Source organism: Pinus tabuliformis, chromosome 6, assembly GCF_031772625.1.
Source record: "Pinus tabuliformis cultivar Carrire ecotype Pingquan chromosome 6, CPIR1, whole genome shotgun sequence".
Classification (NCBI taxonomy): domain Eukaryota; kingdom Viridiplantae; phylum Streptophyta; class Pinopsida; order Pinales; family Pinaceae; genus Pinus; species Pinus tabuliformis.
Window position 1 is genome coordinate 1,849,076,240 of NC_142292.1, and position 17,846 is coordinate 1,849,094,085.

The 17,846-nt window shown below is 35.5% G+C and overlaps 1 protein-coding gene and 1 long non-coding RNA gene across 4 annotated transcripts; both read right to left on the reverse strand.

The window, feature by feature from the left end:
- Positions 1-1,056: 1,056 nt before the first annotated feature.
- LOC149266403 (UPF0643 protein PB2B2.08-like) lies at positions 1,057-2,692 on the reverse strand. Of its 3 annotated transcripts, none has more exons than XM_089396121.1 (2): positions 2,387-2,692; positions 1,057-1,811 (listed from the first exon to the last, which is right to left on the reverse strand). In XM_089396121.1, the coding sequence occupies exons 1-2, from the start codon at positions 2,672-2,674 to the stop codon at positions 1,605-1,607; spliced, it is 495 nt and encodes a 164-aa protein (XP_089252247.1). In that variant the 5' UTR covers positions 2,675-2,692; the 3' UTR covers positions 1,057-1,604. The 3 variants fall into 3 exon arrangements, with proteins under 3 accessions (XP_089252247.1, XP_089252254.1, XP_089252262.1); XM_089396128.1 differs by having other exon boundaries at positions 1,069-1,811; positions 2,408-2,692; XM_089396136.1 differs by having other exon boundaries at positions 1,676-1,811; positions 2,421-2,692.
- Positions 2,693-5,788: 3,096 nt separating this feature from the next.
- LOC149266404 (uncharacterized) lies at positions 5,789-7,378 on the reverse strand. Its single transcript, XR_016252786.1, has 2 exons — positions 7,140-7,378; positions 5,789-6,372 (listed from the first exon to the last, which is right to left on the reverse strand). It is a non-coding gene; the product is annotated as an uncharacterized LOC149266404 (long non-coding RNA).
- Between the last annotated feature and the right edge of the window lie 10,468 nt (positions 7,379-17,846).

The following is a 17,846-nucleotide window of genomic DNA, read 5'->3' on the forward strand; positions in this document are numbered from 1 at the left end:
ACATGAATATTGTGGGTCAATACCATGAGTTTTCATACCATAGGTTAATATTATGAAGTTATTTTCTATAAACTATTTTTATTTTAAAGTTATTTTTTTCATTGATTTTATATTGATAGAGTAAAAATATTTATTTTATTTTAAGAGGTTAAGAATGAATAATTTTATTAAAAAAATCAAAAAATATAATATATTATTTTTTTAAATAAAAATATTATATTCACACTAAAATGATGCCACTTAGAAAAAGTAGTAAAAAAAATAAAATAAAAAATAAAAAATAAATCTATGTACATATCATACCATTTGAAACAAAACCATAAACATATACATATACATATAGATCCATGTGCAATTCAGATGGCCAACATGGCCATACGTGCAATTCGAATGGCCTACATGGCCATTGGAAATACAACCTTGCAAGTTGTATATCATTTCTTTGTATAGCCACATATAAAAAGATAAAATGAATTTAATTATAAATTAAATACACAACCTTGCAAGTTGTATATCATTTCTTTGTATAGCGACATATAAAAAGATAAAATGAATTTAATTATAAATTAAATACACAACCTTGCAAGTTGTATATCATTTCTTAATATAGCTACATATAAAAAGATAAAATGGATTTAATTATAAATTAAATACACAACCTTGCAAGTTGTATATCATTTCTTTATATAGCTACATATAAAAAGATAAAATGGATTTAATTATAAATTAAATACACAACCTTGCAAGTTGTATATCATTTCTTTATATAGCTACATATAAAAAGATAAAATGTATTTAATTATAATTAAAAACACATAATGATACATTGAATGTAGACGGTACATTACGTGCATTGAATATGTCGATGTAAGGGATAATAAAGATATGTACATTGAACAGATACATTGAATCTAGAGGATAAATTAAATATACAGACATACATTGAATCCAGAAGTGCATTGGTTCTGGCCACTTAACCGTCTAAATCATTGAATATCTCAGGCATCGATTTCCTTGGGATGGTGAATTTGATGATGTTTTTTAAGAAATCAGATTAGGGAGTGTTTAATTGTTTGTTGGGTGGAGATGGATTTGGCTTTATCAAGAATCTGGCACTTCTTAAAATTCTGAAACTTTGACAACTGCAACATGATTTCTAAATAATTTCTCCAGATTTCATGCTGCTTGACTTTCCATTATTTTCCAGGGGAATAACATCACCTCCTTAAACTACTCTGTATGTAAATGACATTCAGCCAAATAGATGTTTACATGATTTGGGATCTCTGAGCTCAAGCACCAGATTTGCATATATGGCGGCCAGGCAACAGGAAGAACCACTAATGGAAACATAGTGGAAAACTAAATTACATAATCAGACCGTTAAACTACAATATAAATTAAATGACAAGATGTCTTGTGTTAAATTACTGATGAATTCTTCTGTGTAGATTATAGGAAACGTTGTTGATTAATTCTTCCAGAAACAACTAGGAAATCTGACAGTGAATGATTTGGAGGACACCGTGCCATGATTCAGATCAGAAACATTAGAGGGAAATTATTCAAAACACAACACTCCCTCATAAATGAGGCCAAAAATGTTATTGAATTATCTCAATGCTGAACGACCCATCAGGGCTACAGTTGACCCAATATCTGTCGAGAGTATATTTGTGGTAAAAGTGGGGTGCAAGACTGGCAGCCTTGGCGTGGAGAGGAGCAGTCACAGCATTCCTAGCTTCTTCTCTCGACCTCCAGATGCAGGTAGCCAGGCATTCTTTTCTCTCATTCAGATTCCCATACCAGTACTGCATTCATTCACACAAAGAAATCACAAACACAATCAGAATATAAATATTATTAATAATCAATGCATCTCTCTAACTATATTTATAGTTTACAAAAGTATTAACCCTAGATGCTAATTTTACAGTCCATTTAAGTACATTTATAGTTTACAAAAGTATTAAGTCTAGATGCTCATTCTATGGTCTGGTATGATGTGTAAGGGTGTTCACCCTTCATCAAAATTAAAATCCAGTATGATATGTAAGGATGTCTATCTCTCATTAAAATTAAAATTAGCACTTGAAGAAATTGGATCACTTGGGTGTGTAATGGTGTCCATCCCTCATCAAAATGATCCCTCTAGCACGTGAAGAAATTGGATCCCTGTAGCACGTGAAGAAAATTGGATCCCTTATATCTTTCTGACACGTGAAGAAATTAGATCTCTTAGATTATTTTGCACATGAAAAAATCCCTCTCGCAAGTGAAAAAATTGAATCCCTCTCACACTTAAAAAAAACTGGATCTATGCTATATAATATATATATATAAACGTGATAGATTACAAAATAATAAATTTGTCATGTAAATTCACAGTATGAAGGTTTCTGTATACTCTGAGCAATTGCCTGGTCTCCATTGCTTCTTGAAAAGCTTTGGCATCTGCTGCATACAGTAGCGTATCGTCGACAACATCATATTTTCTCACAGATCTAAAAGCAACACCATATAGCTTGAGCTGGCGTGGTACTTGTGATTTGGTGAAGAGTTCTGCCCAGTTGAAGCAATCCGATAGAGGACTGGTAAGAGGATGCTCATGTGCCAGAGGAGTTGGCTCTAGTTTTGCGAACATCTCCTGCAATAAGGCGAACTCCTCAGCCATTTCGAATGGGCCGCAGCATGTGATTGAACCCCGTGGAAACCAATATAAATAGGATCAAAATCTACTTAGGCGGGAAAGTAGTTTTGTATATGACGTGTACCAATGAAAAAGCATATATGAACATGATGATATGGGCAGTTTTCTTAGGTCCCACCAAAAGGAGTTAAAGTAAATGAAATGCTACTCATTGGCATTGGTAATTCACTCAGTTTCCATCATGATTTTTTTAAGTGCAACTCGTTAGTGAATAATAATGATGGTTTTGGTAATTCACTAAGTTTTCATCATGATTTTTTTAAGTGCAACTCGTTAGTGAATAATAATGATGGTTGAGACATGATAGTGTATTAGTAATTGTCAATAATTATATGAGAAAGGTTAATAATCATTGGTATGCAATGCATAGAAACTTTATCAAGGGGTTAATTCATTCACCAAACACTATATTGCAAGGGTTCTTACTCTAAATCATTATTAATTTTGAAAGGAATTATGTTTAATTTCCATAATGACTAATAACAAGTGGGTTTTATGAATTATTATCTTCTTTCTATCTTTATTCATAACAGTTTTGAAGTATTTGTTAATATAAATCCAATATCAACCCTTAATATCTAAAGAACTTACCACATTATTCAAATGTTATGGACAGGAAATCACCAAGAAATGTCCTTCTTTAAGCTACAAATCTAGCAGTGGCAAATGTCCATGAGATATTTGGTTACAAATATGCAATTGCAGGGTATCTTATTGTAAAATAAGTATGGTTTTCATTTGACCTCTTCCCATAAAGATCAAGTGCATCACTTCAGAGTGGCTCAAAATATTAAATGGGAATTAAATTTAAATTCTAATCAAAGTAGTAAATCCATTCCAAACATATTTTTTGTTTTTTTAGTATTTAGCATTTCTCGGTCCTAAGTTTCAATAATACTTGGGTCATTTTATAACCTACTTTTCAATGATGTTTAGCATGTTCACAATCTTGATTCGTGTTGTTTAAACTAGTTTTTTGAACTGCATATATGGATTCAACACCCTCAAAGACCCCTAGGTCACTTCGATTGTGAAGAGTTCACCCATCAATCTTGTGATTTCAATGAATCCCTGCCAGATTCTAGGCAAATTAGACTGAAAAATTAAAAAAAATTAAAAAAAAAAAAAAAGTCGCACTTGAAGACTATTTGTTTATTTTATTTTATTTTAAAATTATGATGATGATGAGGAAAATGATTAACGTCCACTAAGACTAATACTAATGCAGTCTATTAGACCTTAAGAAAATAAAAATCTAATTACAATTCTTGGAGGCCTTATTCTATGATAAAAAGAAGGAAAAGAAGCGCTCCAAGATCACTATAGTTGGGTTGAATTAACATGTCAAGAAAATTGGAGGTGTGGCAAACCCGTCAATATTGTGATTTCAATGAATCCCTGCCAGGCAAATTAGAAAAAATATAAATAATAAATAATAAATAATAAATAATAAATAAAATAATAAATAAAAAAATAAAAATAAAAAAGTAAAAAGTCGCACTTGAAGACTATTTGTTTATTTTATTTTATTTTTAAATTATGATGATGAGGAGGAAAATGATTAACGTCCACTAAGACCAATACCAATGCAGTCTATTAGACCTTAAGAAAATAAAAATCTAATTAGAATTCTTCGAGGCCTTATTTCTATGATAAAAAGAAGGAAAAGAAGCGCTCCAAGATCACTATAGTTGGGTTGAATTAACATGTCAAGAAAATCGAAGGTGTGGCAAATGTTAGGGAAATGGGAGTTGATGTGAGTAAGGGTCAAGAAATCTAAGTGGAAATGTTTTTCATCTTCCACGCTCTTAGTATTGCAAAGTTGAATCCACTACCTCGTTTCACTCCAAGCTCATGAGAATTAGTTCTTATCCTAGCGAAGTTCATTTTTTTCAAAATCAAAATATTTTAATCAATCAAAATTTGCCTCAATCAAAATATTTTATTGAATGATAATTATTAACCAGGCTAGATCCATCTTAACTTCATATCTACCAAGGGTAGTGAGGGAGCGCTTGGTAGAGAGGGAGTTATGATGGATCCTTTAAATAGGCTATATTCCACATGAATATTGTGGGTCAATACGATCGGTTTCATACCATGGATCAATACTATGAAGGGAGTTAAGATGGATCCTTTAAATAGACTATATTCCACATGAATATTCTTGGTCAATATGATGGGTTTTCATACCATAGGTCAATACTATGAAGTTATTTTCTATAAAACTATTTTTATTTTAAAGTTATTTATTTTATTTTATATTGATAGGATAAAAATATTTATTTTATTTTGAGAAAGTTAAAAAAATGAATAATTTTATTAAAAAAATAATATATTACTTTTTAAAATAAAATATTATATTCATAATAAAGTGATGTCAACTCCGAGAAAAAGGAGCGAAAAAATAAAATTAAAGATAAAAAATAAATCTGTTTACATTTCATACCATTTGAAACAAAACAATAAACATAAACATAAACATATACATATGGATCCATGTGCAATTCGGATGGCCTGTATGGCCATTGGAAAAACAAACTTGCAAGCTGTATATCATTTCTTTACATGGCTACAGACATAAGGATAAAATGAATTTAATTATAAATTAAATACACACAATGATACATTGAATTTAGACAGTACATTACCTGCATGAAATATGTTGATGTAAAGGATAATAACGGTGTACATTGAACAGATACATTGAATCTAGAGGATAAATTAAATATACAGACATACATTGAATCCAGAAGTGCATTGGTTCTGGCCACTTAACCGTCTAAATCATTGAATATCTCAGGCAACGATTTCCTTGGGATGGTGAATTTGGTGATGCTTTTTTAAGAAATCAGATTATGGAGTGTTTAATTGTTTGTTGGGTGGAGATGGATTTGGCTTTATCAAGAATCTGGCACTTCTTAAAATTCTGAAACTTTGACAACTGAAACTTTGACAACTGCAACATGATTTCTAAATAATTTCTCCAGATTTCATGCTGCTTGACTTTCCATTATTTTCCAGGGGAATAACATCACCTCCTTAAACTACTCTGTATGTAAATGACATTCAGCCAAATAGATGTTTACATGATTTGGGATCTCTGAGCTCAAGCACCAGATTTGCATATATGGCGGCCAGGCAACAGGAAGAACCACTAATGGAAGCATAGTGGAAAACTAAATTACATAATCAGACCGTTAAACTACAATATATATTAAATGACAAGATGTCTTGTGTTAAATTACTGATGAATTCTTCTGTGTAGATTATAGGAAACGTTGTTGATTAATTCTTCCAGAAACAACTAGGCAAAGTTTAACCACAGATTTATTTCTTTAAGAAAGAATCTGACAGTGAATGATTTGGAAGACACCGTGCCATGATTCAGATCAGAAACATTACAGGGAAATTATTTAAAACACAACACTCCCTCATAAATGAGGCCAAAAATGTTATTGAATTATCTCAATGCTGAACGACCCATCAGGGCTACAGTTGAGCCAATATCTGTCGAGAGTATATTTGTGGTAAAAGTGGGGTGCAAGACTGGCAGCCTTGGCGTGGAGAGGAGCAGTCACAGCATTCCTAGCTTCTTCTCTCGACCTCCAGATGCAGGTAGCCAGGCATTCTTTTCTCTCATTCAGATTCCCATACCAGTACTGCATTCATTCACACAAAGAAATCACAAACACAATCAGAATATAAATATTATTAATAAACAATGCATCTATCTAAGTATATTTATAGTTTACAAAAGTATTAAGACTAGAGGCTCATTTTACAGTCCATCTAAGTACATTTATAGTTTACAAAAGTATTAAGTCTAGAGGTTCATTCTATGGTCGGGTATGATGTGTAAGGGTGTCCATCCTTCTTCAAAATTAAAATCCAGTATGATATGTAAAGGTGTCCACCCTTCATCCAGTATGATGTGTAAGGGTGTCCATCCCTCTTCAACATTAAAATCCAGTATGATATGTAAAGATGTCCACCCTTCATCAAAATTAAAATTTGCACGTGAAGAAATTGGATCCCCTCGATGTGTAAGGGTATCCATCCCTCATCAAAATGATCCCTCTAGCACGTGAAGAAATTGGATCCCTTAAATCCTTATTGCACATGAAGAAATCCCTCTCGTGAAGAAATTAGATTCCTCTCACACTTGAAAAATTGGATCTATGCCAATATATATATATATACTATATTCGCACGTGAAGAAATTAGATCCCTTAGATCCTTCTTGCACGTGAAGAAATCTCTATCATACCTGAAAAAATTGGATCCTCTCACACTTGAAAAAATTAGATCTATGCTCTCACACGAGAAGAAATTGGATCTATACTGATATATATATATATGAAAGATTGATAGAGTACAAAATAATAAATTTGTCATGTAAATTCACAATATGAAGGTTTCTGTATACTCTGAGCAATTGCCTGGACTCCATTGCTTCTTGAAAAGCTTTGGCATCTGCTGCATACAGTAGCGTATCGTCGACAACATCATATTTTCTCACAGATCTAAAAGCAACACCATATAGCTTGAGCTGGCGTGGTACTGGTGATTTGGTGAAGAGTTCTGCCCAGCTGAAGCAACCCGATAGAGGACTGGTAAGACGATGCTTTATGTGCCAGAGGAGTTGGCTCTAGTTTTGCGAATATCTCCTGCGATAAGGCGAACTCCTCAGCCATTTCGAACGGACCGCAGCATGTGATTGAACCCCGTGGAAATGAATATAAATAGGATCAAAATCTACTTAGACGGGAAAGTAGTTTTGTATATGACGTGTATCAATGAAAAAGCATATATAAACATGATAATATGGGCAGTTTTCTTAGGTCCCACCAGAAGGAGAAAAAGTAAATGAAATGCTACTCACTGGCATTGATAATTCAATAATCGAATGATTGCAGATGGGTAATGCCATGTCAGCCATAGTTTAGCGGAGTGTCATGGATGATAAAAGTAAAGCATGGAATATCTCCCATCAATGGAAATGGGAGTAAGATACCTCCAATTAGGGATGGAATTTAAAAGTTAAATTGTGGGTTACAAGGTGATATGATGTTTAAATATATTGTAAACGGGTTGAGGTTGAGGTTGAGGTTGAGGTTGAGGTTGAGGGTGAGAAGGTGTGAAAACGTTAAATTTAATGGGTATGTCTGTTTTGAAATTCCAACCTTGTTTCTAATAAATAGAAATGGAAACATGTGTCATTTATTTATGCTAATTGTAAATGTAGTTATTCAAATGGATTTTGTTTTATGTTTATTGAAGGTATAGATTTTGGATTTTGCAATCAAAATGTAGATGCTATAATTTCTTAGTAATCTTTTATCATAAGTTTATGATAAATTAAGTTTCCATAATAATGATGGTTGAGACATGATAGTGTGTTGGTAATTGTCAATAATTATGTGAGAAAGGCTAATAATCATCGATCCTCAATGCATAGAAATTTCATAGAGAGGTTAATTTATTCACCAAACACTATGTTGCAAGGGTTCCTACTATAAATCATTATTAATTTGAAAGGAATTATGCTTAATTTCCATAATGACTAATAACAATGGATTTTATGAATTATTATCTTCTTTCTGTCTTTATTCATAACACTTGGAGTATTTGTTAATATAAATCCAATATCGACCCTAAATATCTAAACAACTTACCACATTATTCAAATGTTATGCACAAGAAATCACCAAGAAATGCCATTCTTGAAGCTACAAATCTAGCAGTGGCAAATGTCCATGAGATATTTGGCTACAACTATGCAATAGCATGGCATCTTCTTGTAAAATAAGTATGGTTTCCATTTGACCTCTTCCCATAAAGATCAAGTACATCACTTCAGAGTGGCTCAATATATTAAATGGGAAATAAATTAAATTCTAACCAAAGTAGTAGATCCATTCCAAACATATTTTTTGTTTTTTTATTATTTCGCATTTTTGGTCCTAAGTTTCAATAATACTTGGGTCATTTTATAACCTACCTTTCAATGATGTTTACCATGTTCACAAGCCCACCTAGTCATTCATCTCACAAGGAGGTATTCTTTTTCATTTGCTTCAAGAATCTTGTGTTTTTTTTAGGTTTATATATTAAATATTTTAAATCACTTGCTTATGCTATCTAGATAATAATAATAATAAAAATAAAAATAAAAAAATTATTTTAAAACTCATCACAACTATACTTAGTTACATAATTTGCCAAAAGTAATAGAAAGTGAAGTGAAATATGGTGTGGTTATCTTGTATAAAGAGCATGTGGGCCTAATGGTTAAGAGCATGTGTTTCCTCCTAAGAGGTCACAGGTTCAAAACCAGAGGGGGGTAGAGTATGTATGCCTTCGTAGACTTAGCAGTCAAATTACTGTGTAGAGGTGGGTCCCTTGTCCCACAAACAAGGGGTTTCATACACCAATTTGGTGTCTGGCTTGCCTGTGACCTTAAAAATGGATATTATTATTATTATTATTATAAAAAGCACTTCATCAACTACATGTGTAACATAAGGTGCACTGGATATTAGGAGGGAGCACAAAGATGCTACCTAAATTTGGTGCAACGAAAGTGTGTGCAAGCAGTAACTTTTAGGAATGTGCATGTGTTCCTAAAAGCATGCACATTTTCCTAAAAAAGGTGCATGCATTCTTGTTTTCATAGGTTCGATGCTTTCCAAACCTCCACATCAACTAGTGACATGGAAAACTATGCACACGTGTTATTTTTTTTAATATGTGTACATGTTTTAAAAAAATGTGTGCATGTTCATCTCTGTATTGGGAAAAAGAGTTTTGGGGTCCCATTATTCCCTGCAGACCCTACGGACCCAACAACCAATAGCTAATGACAAGAACATGCACACAATCAAACCAAGCTCACTAGCTAAGGACAAGTTTTTTGCTATAAGTTCCTATGTTTTGTTGTTTTTTGTTATTATTTAAATATAATAAGAAAATTAAATTTAAAGAATTTTTTTCTTTTAATGCAAATTAATTTAAAACAATTACCAGGGTTGAAAACCTTGAACCCAATCAAGAAAAGAACCCCACAACAATGCCACAAGAAAGCATAAACTCGAAAGCAAATGCCAATCCAGAAAGAAAGATTACTAATGATTTAATTGAATTAAGAATATTAATTGAAGAGCTCAAGCACGTAAGGAAAACATCAGAACTTTCATTAACCACATTTCTTAACAATAGTATCTCTATTAATGATTTAAATGAATTAAGAATATTAATTGCAGAGCTCAAGCACATAACGGAACCATCACAACTCTCATTAGCCACATTCATTAACAGTGGTATTACATGCACTAATCATGCATGTGGTTAATTAACCAATATCATTCAATATAGGGGTAGGATGAGATAATTCTAATCCACTAGTATTAGTAAAGAACAAAGGAAAGAAATGAATATCACCAAACAAATGATTCTAGGGTTATTTATTGACCCAAGAAGTTAGAACCAACCAAACCCTTGATCGAAGGAAGATACATCTTTGCATGTATTAGTGCACATTCCATCCATGGAAAGAGAAATGGATGATTCATTGGTTTTTTTTTGTGATAAACCCCCATGTAATATTAGGGAGGTGCCATTATATTTCCTTTGCAAATTGTGGCCAAGTTCATAATTGGTCTCCATGTATCTATTTTGGCATAAGTGTGTTTCAGGGGTTTGGTCTTGGCTCTATCCAAGATTGACCAAATGCTAGGCATAATCCATTGAGAGGACCACCTACTCCTAGGCATATGCCCAACCCCCCTCCCCACCATTGGCATCTCAAATTTTCTATAACCTTGCTGACATTGGCAATTCGATAGAGCATCTCACACATAGTCTAGTGCATCATAGTACATCTATGATAGCCTTGAAATGAGATCCATTAGAAGAGTCTCCTATACCTCTATGTTTATAGCCTTCGAGCCACACTAATTATAAACCATCAACTCCACATATGTGGGTTGGTGTTCCTAGTTGGAGTCAAGTGGCACCATATTTATGCTCTCATTGTGGGTATGTTTTCCATGTCTTGATGGAGGGTTCTTTCGAGGAGAAATATATGGATCAAGTTAGTATAGGTTTTAATTAATGCTAAATTATTGGTTATAAATTTGATTATACAACTGATAAATTTTCAATAAAAGTAACTTTAAAGTGCTTCTTATTTAATTTTGATTTTTTGGCATGCACAAATTCTACAAGAGGATATGCCACCTTTAAGATGGGAAGATGTTAGTTCTCCCAATTTTGTTGCATCCATGGATACAACATTCAATATTGTGGCACCTCACACATAGGTATTTAAATGTATTTATTCTATTCTACTTCAATGATAACTTAGAAAGACTTAAAATTTTGCTTTTTTGCAAACATCCAAGTTATTTAGGAGATATTAACCTTAATTTTGTTGTGTTTCCACAAGTTTCCACTGCATAGTCTCAGTTTCGATATCCAAATGGGATTACCAAATCACCTTCCACCAAAGTATCATATGTTATATTGTATCTACTTTAATATGACTTTCATTATCTTAGTTTTATTGAACTTGATGTTTATGTACTAATTAAACATATTAAAAATGTGTATGCAGGTGTCATTCTTCCTAGTTCCTTCCCCTTCCAGACCTACCCAATTTCATCCTTCAATCATATTAATTAGTCCACATTTCATGCCAAGTTAAATAATTTGGTCTACCCTCCCCCCTTACTAGGAATTTTGATTTCTTCCTCTTGAGTGATTCCTCTTATTATACAACCAGTGGGGGTGTGTTGCCTCTAACGCCCTATACATTTTCCTTTACACCCTTCAACCATGACCATAGAAATTCACCCTACATGAATCCATCATTAAACCCCTCTTCTCACTACATATATTTTTGAATCAACTATTATTGCATCTACTATAGCTTCACCTGCAGTGGTTGCATCTATAGTTGTTGTAACTACATCCTCCCAACTGTTAGGATATTCCGACACATAGGAAATAGTTAAGTTCAACTTGGTCTAGTATAGAGTTAGGTATAGAGTTAGGTAAAGTGTGTTTCTTTACCATTGTACATTTTGTAACTTACAATCCGACGGTCACGATATGTAGTGATCCGACGGTTCACTCTCTCCTCGGTATTACCGACACTTGATCCGTGGCTTGACGCCTGATTGGTCCATGAGTTCTATTTAAAGCGCATGGAGGGTCATTGTTCGGGTAATCCGTGCATGAGAGAAGCTTATGTAAATTTTCATTCTTTGATTAATAAATTGCATGTAGTAGCCACGTTGGCGCAGGCCGTGGACTGTTTCCCTCTTTGAGGGTTTTAACCACGTCAAAAATACTGGTGTATTGATCTGTGATCTGGTTGTGAGCGGTGTCCTTTTGGTGTTCTTTCTGAGGAACTTACCCTGTAAATTCCTACATGGTATCAGAGTTATTTGAGGGCCGCATCCGTTGGTGATCCAAATCTGAAGCCGGTAGAACTGCATCCGACTTCCGTTTCCTAGATCTGCTGTTTCTGACTGCTTTCAGGCCGAGAGGACTGCTCTGTTGTGTTCGGAGCATCTGTTCCAGTGAGGAACCCCTTTCATTTCACGCGAAAAGGTTTCCGGTAGCCCTAGCTGCGTCATTTTTAAGATCTGGAGGTATACATTCTTTATTTGCAGTTTACTGTTATTTTCTCTCTGCTTATTTCGGTTTCGGTTTATTTAGCTTTTTTTAACCGGATCTATACCTTTCATTTCTGCGTATGCTCTTTGCCCTGCGACTCTGTGCGATCTGGGCAAATCAGAAACAGAAAGGAAGGATTTTTCTCATGCGTATGCTCTTTTCCCTGCACCTTAGTGTGATCTCGGAAAATCAGAAACATTGAGAAAAATATTTAGTTTTTCGGCTAAAGCTAACTTTGAGCCGCAAGGTTCATTTTTGAAAATATCTAGTTTTTTGGCTAAAGCTAACTTCGAGCCATAAGGTTCGTTTTCTTTGCATGTCCGTGTTGGGTTTTGTGTTTTGTGTTTTGTAGGGAAAAAGAGCTTTCTCAAGGCAAGCACGCAAACCAAGCCCCCCCCCTCTCTCTCTCTCTCTCTCTCTCTCTCTCTCTCAAATTTTGTGTAGATCAATTGGTTCAAAGCTATTTTAAGAGAGTAGAGGTCTTGGGTTCAAGTCTCCATTTTGTGGGGGCGGATTTTTTCATTCCCGCACATTCGCGCACTTTGCCGGCAACTTCAACAATTTTTTTTCAAAAAGCCATAACTTCTTCATCCGGAAGCCTTTTTCAGAGCCGTTTTTTTTAAAACAGCCTAATTTTTCGAGATCTATCCATTGGAACACTTACTTTCAGCATCTTCAGCTTCATTTTTTTTAAAAATGGAAAGTCCATGCCAAGTCATTCTTGACAGCACTAACTACTTCCAATGGATAGCCTACATGGAAGATTTACTTAGAAGTAAAGGTCTCTACAGAATAGCCACAGACCAAGAGAAGAAACCAAAAGATGAAGACAAGGCTGCAAAATGGGAAAATAGACAAGATCAAGCACGTGGTTTGATAGGGATGTCTATTTCTCCTGATCTTAGATTCCATATTGCAGAACTTGAAACTCCTCATGAAGCATTGGAACAAATCACTAAAGTTTTTGGGATTAAAAATGAAATTAGAGCCCATCAACTTGAAAATGAGTTGCTTACATTGGATCCTAATAATTTTTCTTGCATTGAAGATTTCTTGTCCAAATTCAAGACCCTTAGATATCTCTTGGAAGGTGTTAAGGTTAAGAAAGAAGATAGTAACCTTATTTATTCCATCCTTACTAAGTTGGGACCAGCCTACTCTGTATTTGTTTCCACTTCCATTCTACAAGGGAAGCTTTCATTTGTCAAGGAAAAGACTACAAGGCCCCTTCCTTTGACTCTTTTTGTGATTCTTTAATAAGAGAACAAGAAAAACTCTTACACCTTGGTCTTCTTAATCTTGGAAACTCTTCCAAGAAAGCGTTAGCCGCCCAGCAGCAACCAAATTCAAAGAATCCTAAGAAGTCATATCCTAAAAAGAATGGTCCTAAACCAAACAAGGGTCCTAAGCAAACTCAGCCTCAAAATGAAAGATCATTTCAGCAAAATGATAAGACCAATAAAAACAAATGGAAGAAGACTGATAGACATTGTAACTTTTGTAATCGAGATGGCCACTTAGAATCTAAATGCTTTAAGAAGATGGAAGCCTTGGAAGCCGCAATGAAGAAACATAACATCCATGTGGAGCATTCTTCAACTTCAACTTCAACTTCATCTTTAGGAATGGCACTTTCTGCATGTCGCTGTCAATCATCTCAGTCTGGTTATGCATTAAATGTATCTTCTTCTTCTCATTCTCATGAGTGGCTCATTGATTCTGGAGCCTCTTATCACATGGCCAAAAACCAAGCCATGTTTTCTTCTTTAAATGATTGTAACACCAAAAATATATATGTTGGTGATGATAGATCTCTTAATGTTGTAGGGACTGGAACTGTTCATCTAGACAATGGTCAGTTTAATGATGTATTATGTGTTCCAAACTTATCCTGCAACCTTCTATCTGTATATCAGATAACTCATTCAGGTGAAGGTAAAATTGTTGAATTTTCACCTCATGATGTTGTAATCAAGGATCTAAAGATCCTAAACAGATTCTAGCTACTGGTACTGCTGATGATTCCACAAGGTTGTATAAGTTTCACAACTTTGGGTCATCAAATCTTCCCTCAGTATTTGTTGCTCATAATGATGAAGTGAGCAAACTTTGGCATGAGCGATTTGGTCACTTAAACTATCGCTCCCTTCAGCATCTATGTAAAGAAAATATGGTGACAGGTCTTCCTATGGTATCTTGCAGAGATGGTGTTTTTTCCGGATGTGTACTCGAAAAACATCATCGGGACAGTTTTGAAAAACGTGCCTCTTGGCACGCCTCAGCCCCTTTACAGCTTGTGCACAGTGATTTATGTGGTCCACTTCCTGTTGCTTCATTCTCTGGCTGCAAGTATTTCTTAACTTTCATTGATGATTTCTCCAGACGCACTTGGGTATACTTCTTAAAACTCAAGAGCGAAGTATTTAACACATTTTTGGCCTTCAAAGCCTTTGTTGAAAAACAATCTGGACATCAAATTCTTAAGCTAAGAACTGATAATGGTGGAGAATATGTTAAAAACACATTCATCAACTTTTGCACCGAAAATGGAATTCAAATGCAACATACTGTTCCATACACTCCACAACAAAATGGTGTAGCTGAAAGGAAAAATCGCACCTTAAAGGAAATGGCTAATTGTATGCTGCAATCTAAAGGACTCAGTCTTAGTTTTTGGGCCGAAGCAATTAATTGTGCAAATTATATAATCAATCGCACTCCTACTAAGGTTCTAAAGAATATCACTCCAGAAGAAGCTTGGAGTTCCATTAAACCAGATGTAAGTCACTTTCGTGTTTTTGGAAGTGAAGCATGGGCCCATATTCCAGATGAAAAGCATAAAGCTTTAAAACCTAAGAGTGAGAAATGTACTTTTGTTGGATATTCTGAAGATGTAAAAGGTTATAGACTTATTCCATTTAAGTCCAAAAATGTTATCATTAGAAGAGATGTAAAATTTGATGAAAATAAATCGGCCTGCGAGCCTAGTCCGGCGGATGTGCCACCTCTTCCTATCTCTTCTACTTTTGAAAACATTTCTTCTTCAGATGATGAAAGTGAGGATGACAATCCTCCCCCACCTTCTCAGGATCCTCAACTTCCAAGATGGGTCCGTGCTACTCGGGATGCAGCAGGTGATCTTGCCGGTGATCCTACAGATCAGCGACGTACACGTTCTCAGTTTGAAAGAGCCTCTTCTTTACTGGCTCAAGCTCCAGTAAATCATGATCCTGACACTTTTGCAGAAGCTTCAGGCCATCCACATTGGGAAGCAGCTATGAATGAAGAATATCATTCATTGTTGGCAAATGATACATGGGATCTTGTTCCTCTACCAAAGGGACGCAAACTTGTTAGATGTAAATGGGTTTACAGAACCAAGTATGGACCAGATGGGAAAGTTGATAAACATAAAGCTCGTCTTGTTGCTAAGGGCTTTTCACAGGTTGAAGGCATTGACTACACTGAAACCTTCTCCCCTGTTGCCAAAATGAACTCTATCCGCCTTGTTCTTTCCCTTGCTGCCTCTTTAAAATGGGAAGTCCATCAAATGGATGTTAAATCTGCCTTCTTGCATGGGGACTTGCATGAAGAAATCTATATGGAACAACCCATTGGCTTCATACAAACAGACTCCAGCCTTGTTTGTCGACTTAAGAAATCCCTTTATGGTCTCAAGCAAGCTCCTCGGGCTTGGTATGCCAAAATGGATAGCTTTCTTTTAGAATCTGGCTTTTCTAGGTGTATTCTGACAATACTGTCTACACCAAGAAAGTGGGCAACTCTCTTATCATCCTTGTTCTTTATGTTGATGATCTTATTCTTACTGGTAGTGATCCCAACCTTATAAACCATGTGAAGTCCAGCCTTAAAAAGAAATTTGAAATGACAGACTTAGGACACTTACACTATTTTCTCGGTCTTCAAGTCTTGCAATCCAAGGAGGGTATTTTCCTTTCCCAGTCCAAGTATGCTTGTGATATTCTTCGTCATTTTCACATGGAAGACTGTAAGCCAGCCCCTTCTCCCTTTCAGTCTGGAGTCAAACTTTCAGTCTCTTGTACTTCTCCTGAAGTTGATGCTACCTTATACCGTCAACTTGTAGGAAAACTCTTGTATTTAACCCATACTCGTCCTGACCTTTCCTTTGTTGTTGGCCTTGTTGCTCGTTTTATGCAAAACCCCCGTGAAAGTCATTGGAAAGCAGCTAAAAGAATACTTCGTTATGTTCGAGGTACAGTACAGTTTGGGATTCATTACAGTGCCAAAGCAGCTCCTCTATTAGTTGGTTTCACTGATTCTGATTGGGCTGGTGACCCTGATGATCGGAAGTCTACTGCCGGTTATGTCTTCACTCTTGGTTCAGGACCTATTACATGGGCTTGTAAGAAACAGGCTGCCATTTCTCTTTCGTCAGCAGAAGCAGAGTATCGTGGTGCCGTGGAAGCTAGTAAGGAAGCCTTGTGGCTTCGTCAGATCCTATCAGAGTTTGGCTTTGAGCAGCAGCATCCAACCACACTTTGGTGTGATAATCAAAGTGCCATTCAGCTATGCAAAGATCCAGTCCAGCATCAGCGCAGCAAACACATTGAACTACACATGCACTTCATCAAAAATATCATTCATGACCATGTTCTTGAAGTGCAATATTGTTCAACAGATGATCAGGTTGCAGACATCTTCACAAAGGCTCTCACAGAGGCGAAGTTCACTAAACTTCGATATATGCTTGGAGTTCAGGAAGTTGTCACTAAGGGGGGATAGGCTCTAGTGCCTCCTTCCTTCTCCTATTGTGTCACATTTGTAAATCCTTCAATCCTATCCCAAGTTGTTCTTAAGGGGGGATGTTAGGATATTCCGACACATAGGAAATAGTTAAGTTCAACTTGGTCTAGTATAGAGTTAGGTATAGAGTTAGGTAAAGTGTGTTTCTTTACCATTGTACATTTTGTAACTTACAATCCGACGGTCACGATATGTAGTGATCCGACGGTTCACTCTCTCCTCGGTATTATCGACACTTGATCCGTGGCTTGACACCCGATTGGTCCATGAGTTCTATTTAAAGCGCATGGAGGGTCATTGTTCGGGTAATCCGTGCATGAGAGAAGCTTATGTAAATTTTCATTCTTTGATTAATAAATTGCCTGTAGTAGCCACGTTGGCGCAGGCCGTGGACTGTTTCCCTCTTTGAGGGTTTTAACCACGTCAAAAATACTGGTGTATTGATCTGTGATCTGGTTGTGAGCGGTGTCCTTTTGGTGTTCTTTCTGAGGAACTTACCCTGTAAATTCCTACACCAACCCCCATCATTTCCTTCGAGTAGGTTGTCCAACCTAGTTCTCCACCTACTATTAGTGCATCCCTTGTTGTAACAACAAGTATCGTGTCTAATGTACCTACATCTATAGTGGTTTCATGTTGTCATAACTACATCCTCCCTAACCCCCAT

Excerpts from the sequence above, each read along its gene's own strand:
- LOC149266403 (XM_089396121.1), bottom strand. The coding sequence starts at position 2,674 with ATGGCTGAGGAGTTCGCCTTATTGCAGGAGATGTTCGCAAAACTAGAG. Across the intron at positions 1,812-2,386 it reads TATACAGAAACCTTCATACT|TACTGGTATGGGAATCTGAA; the intron begins GTGAATTTACAT and ends GAATGAATGCAG.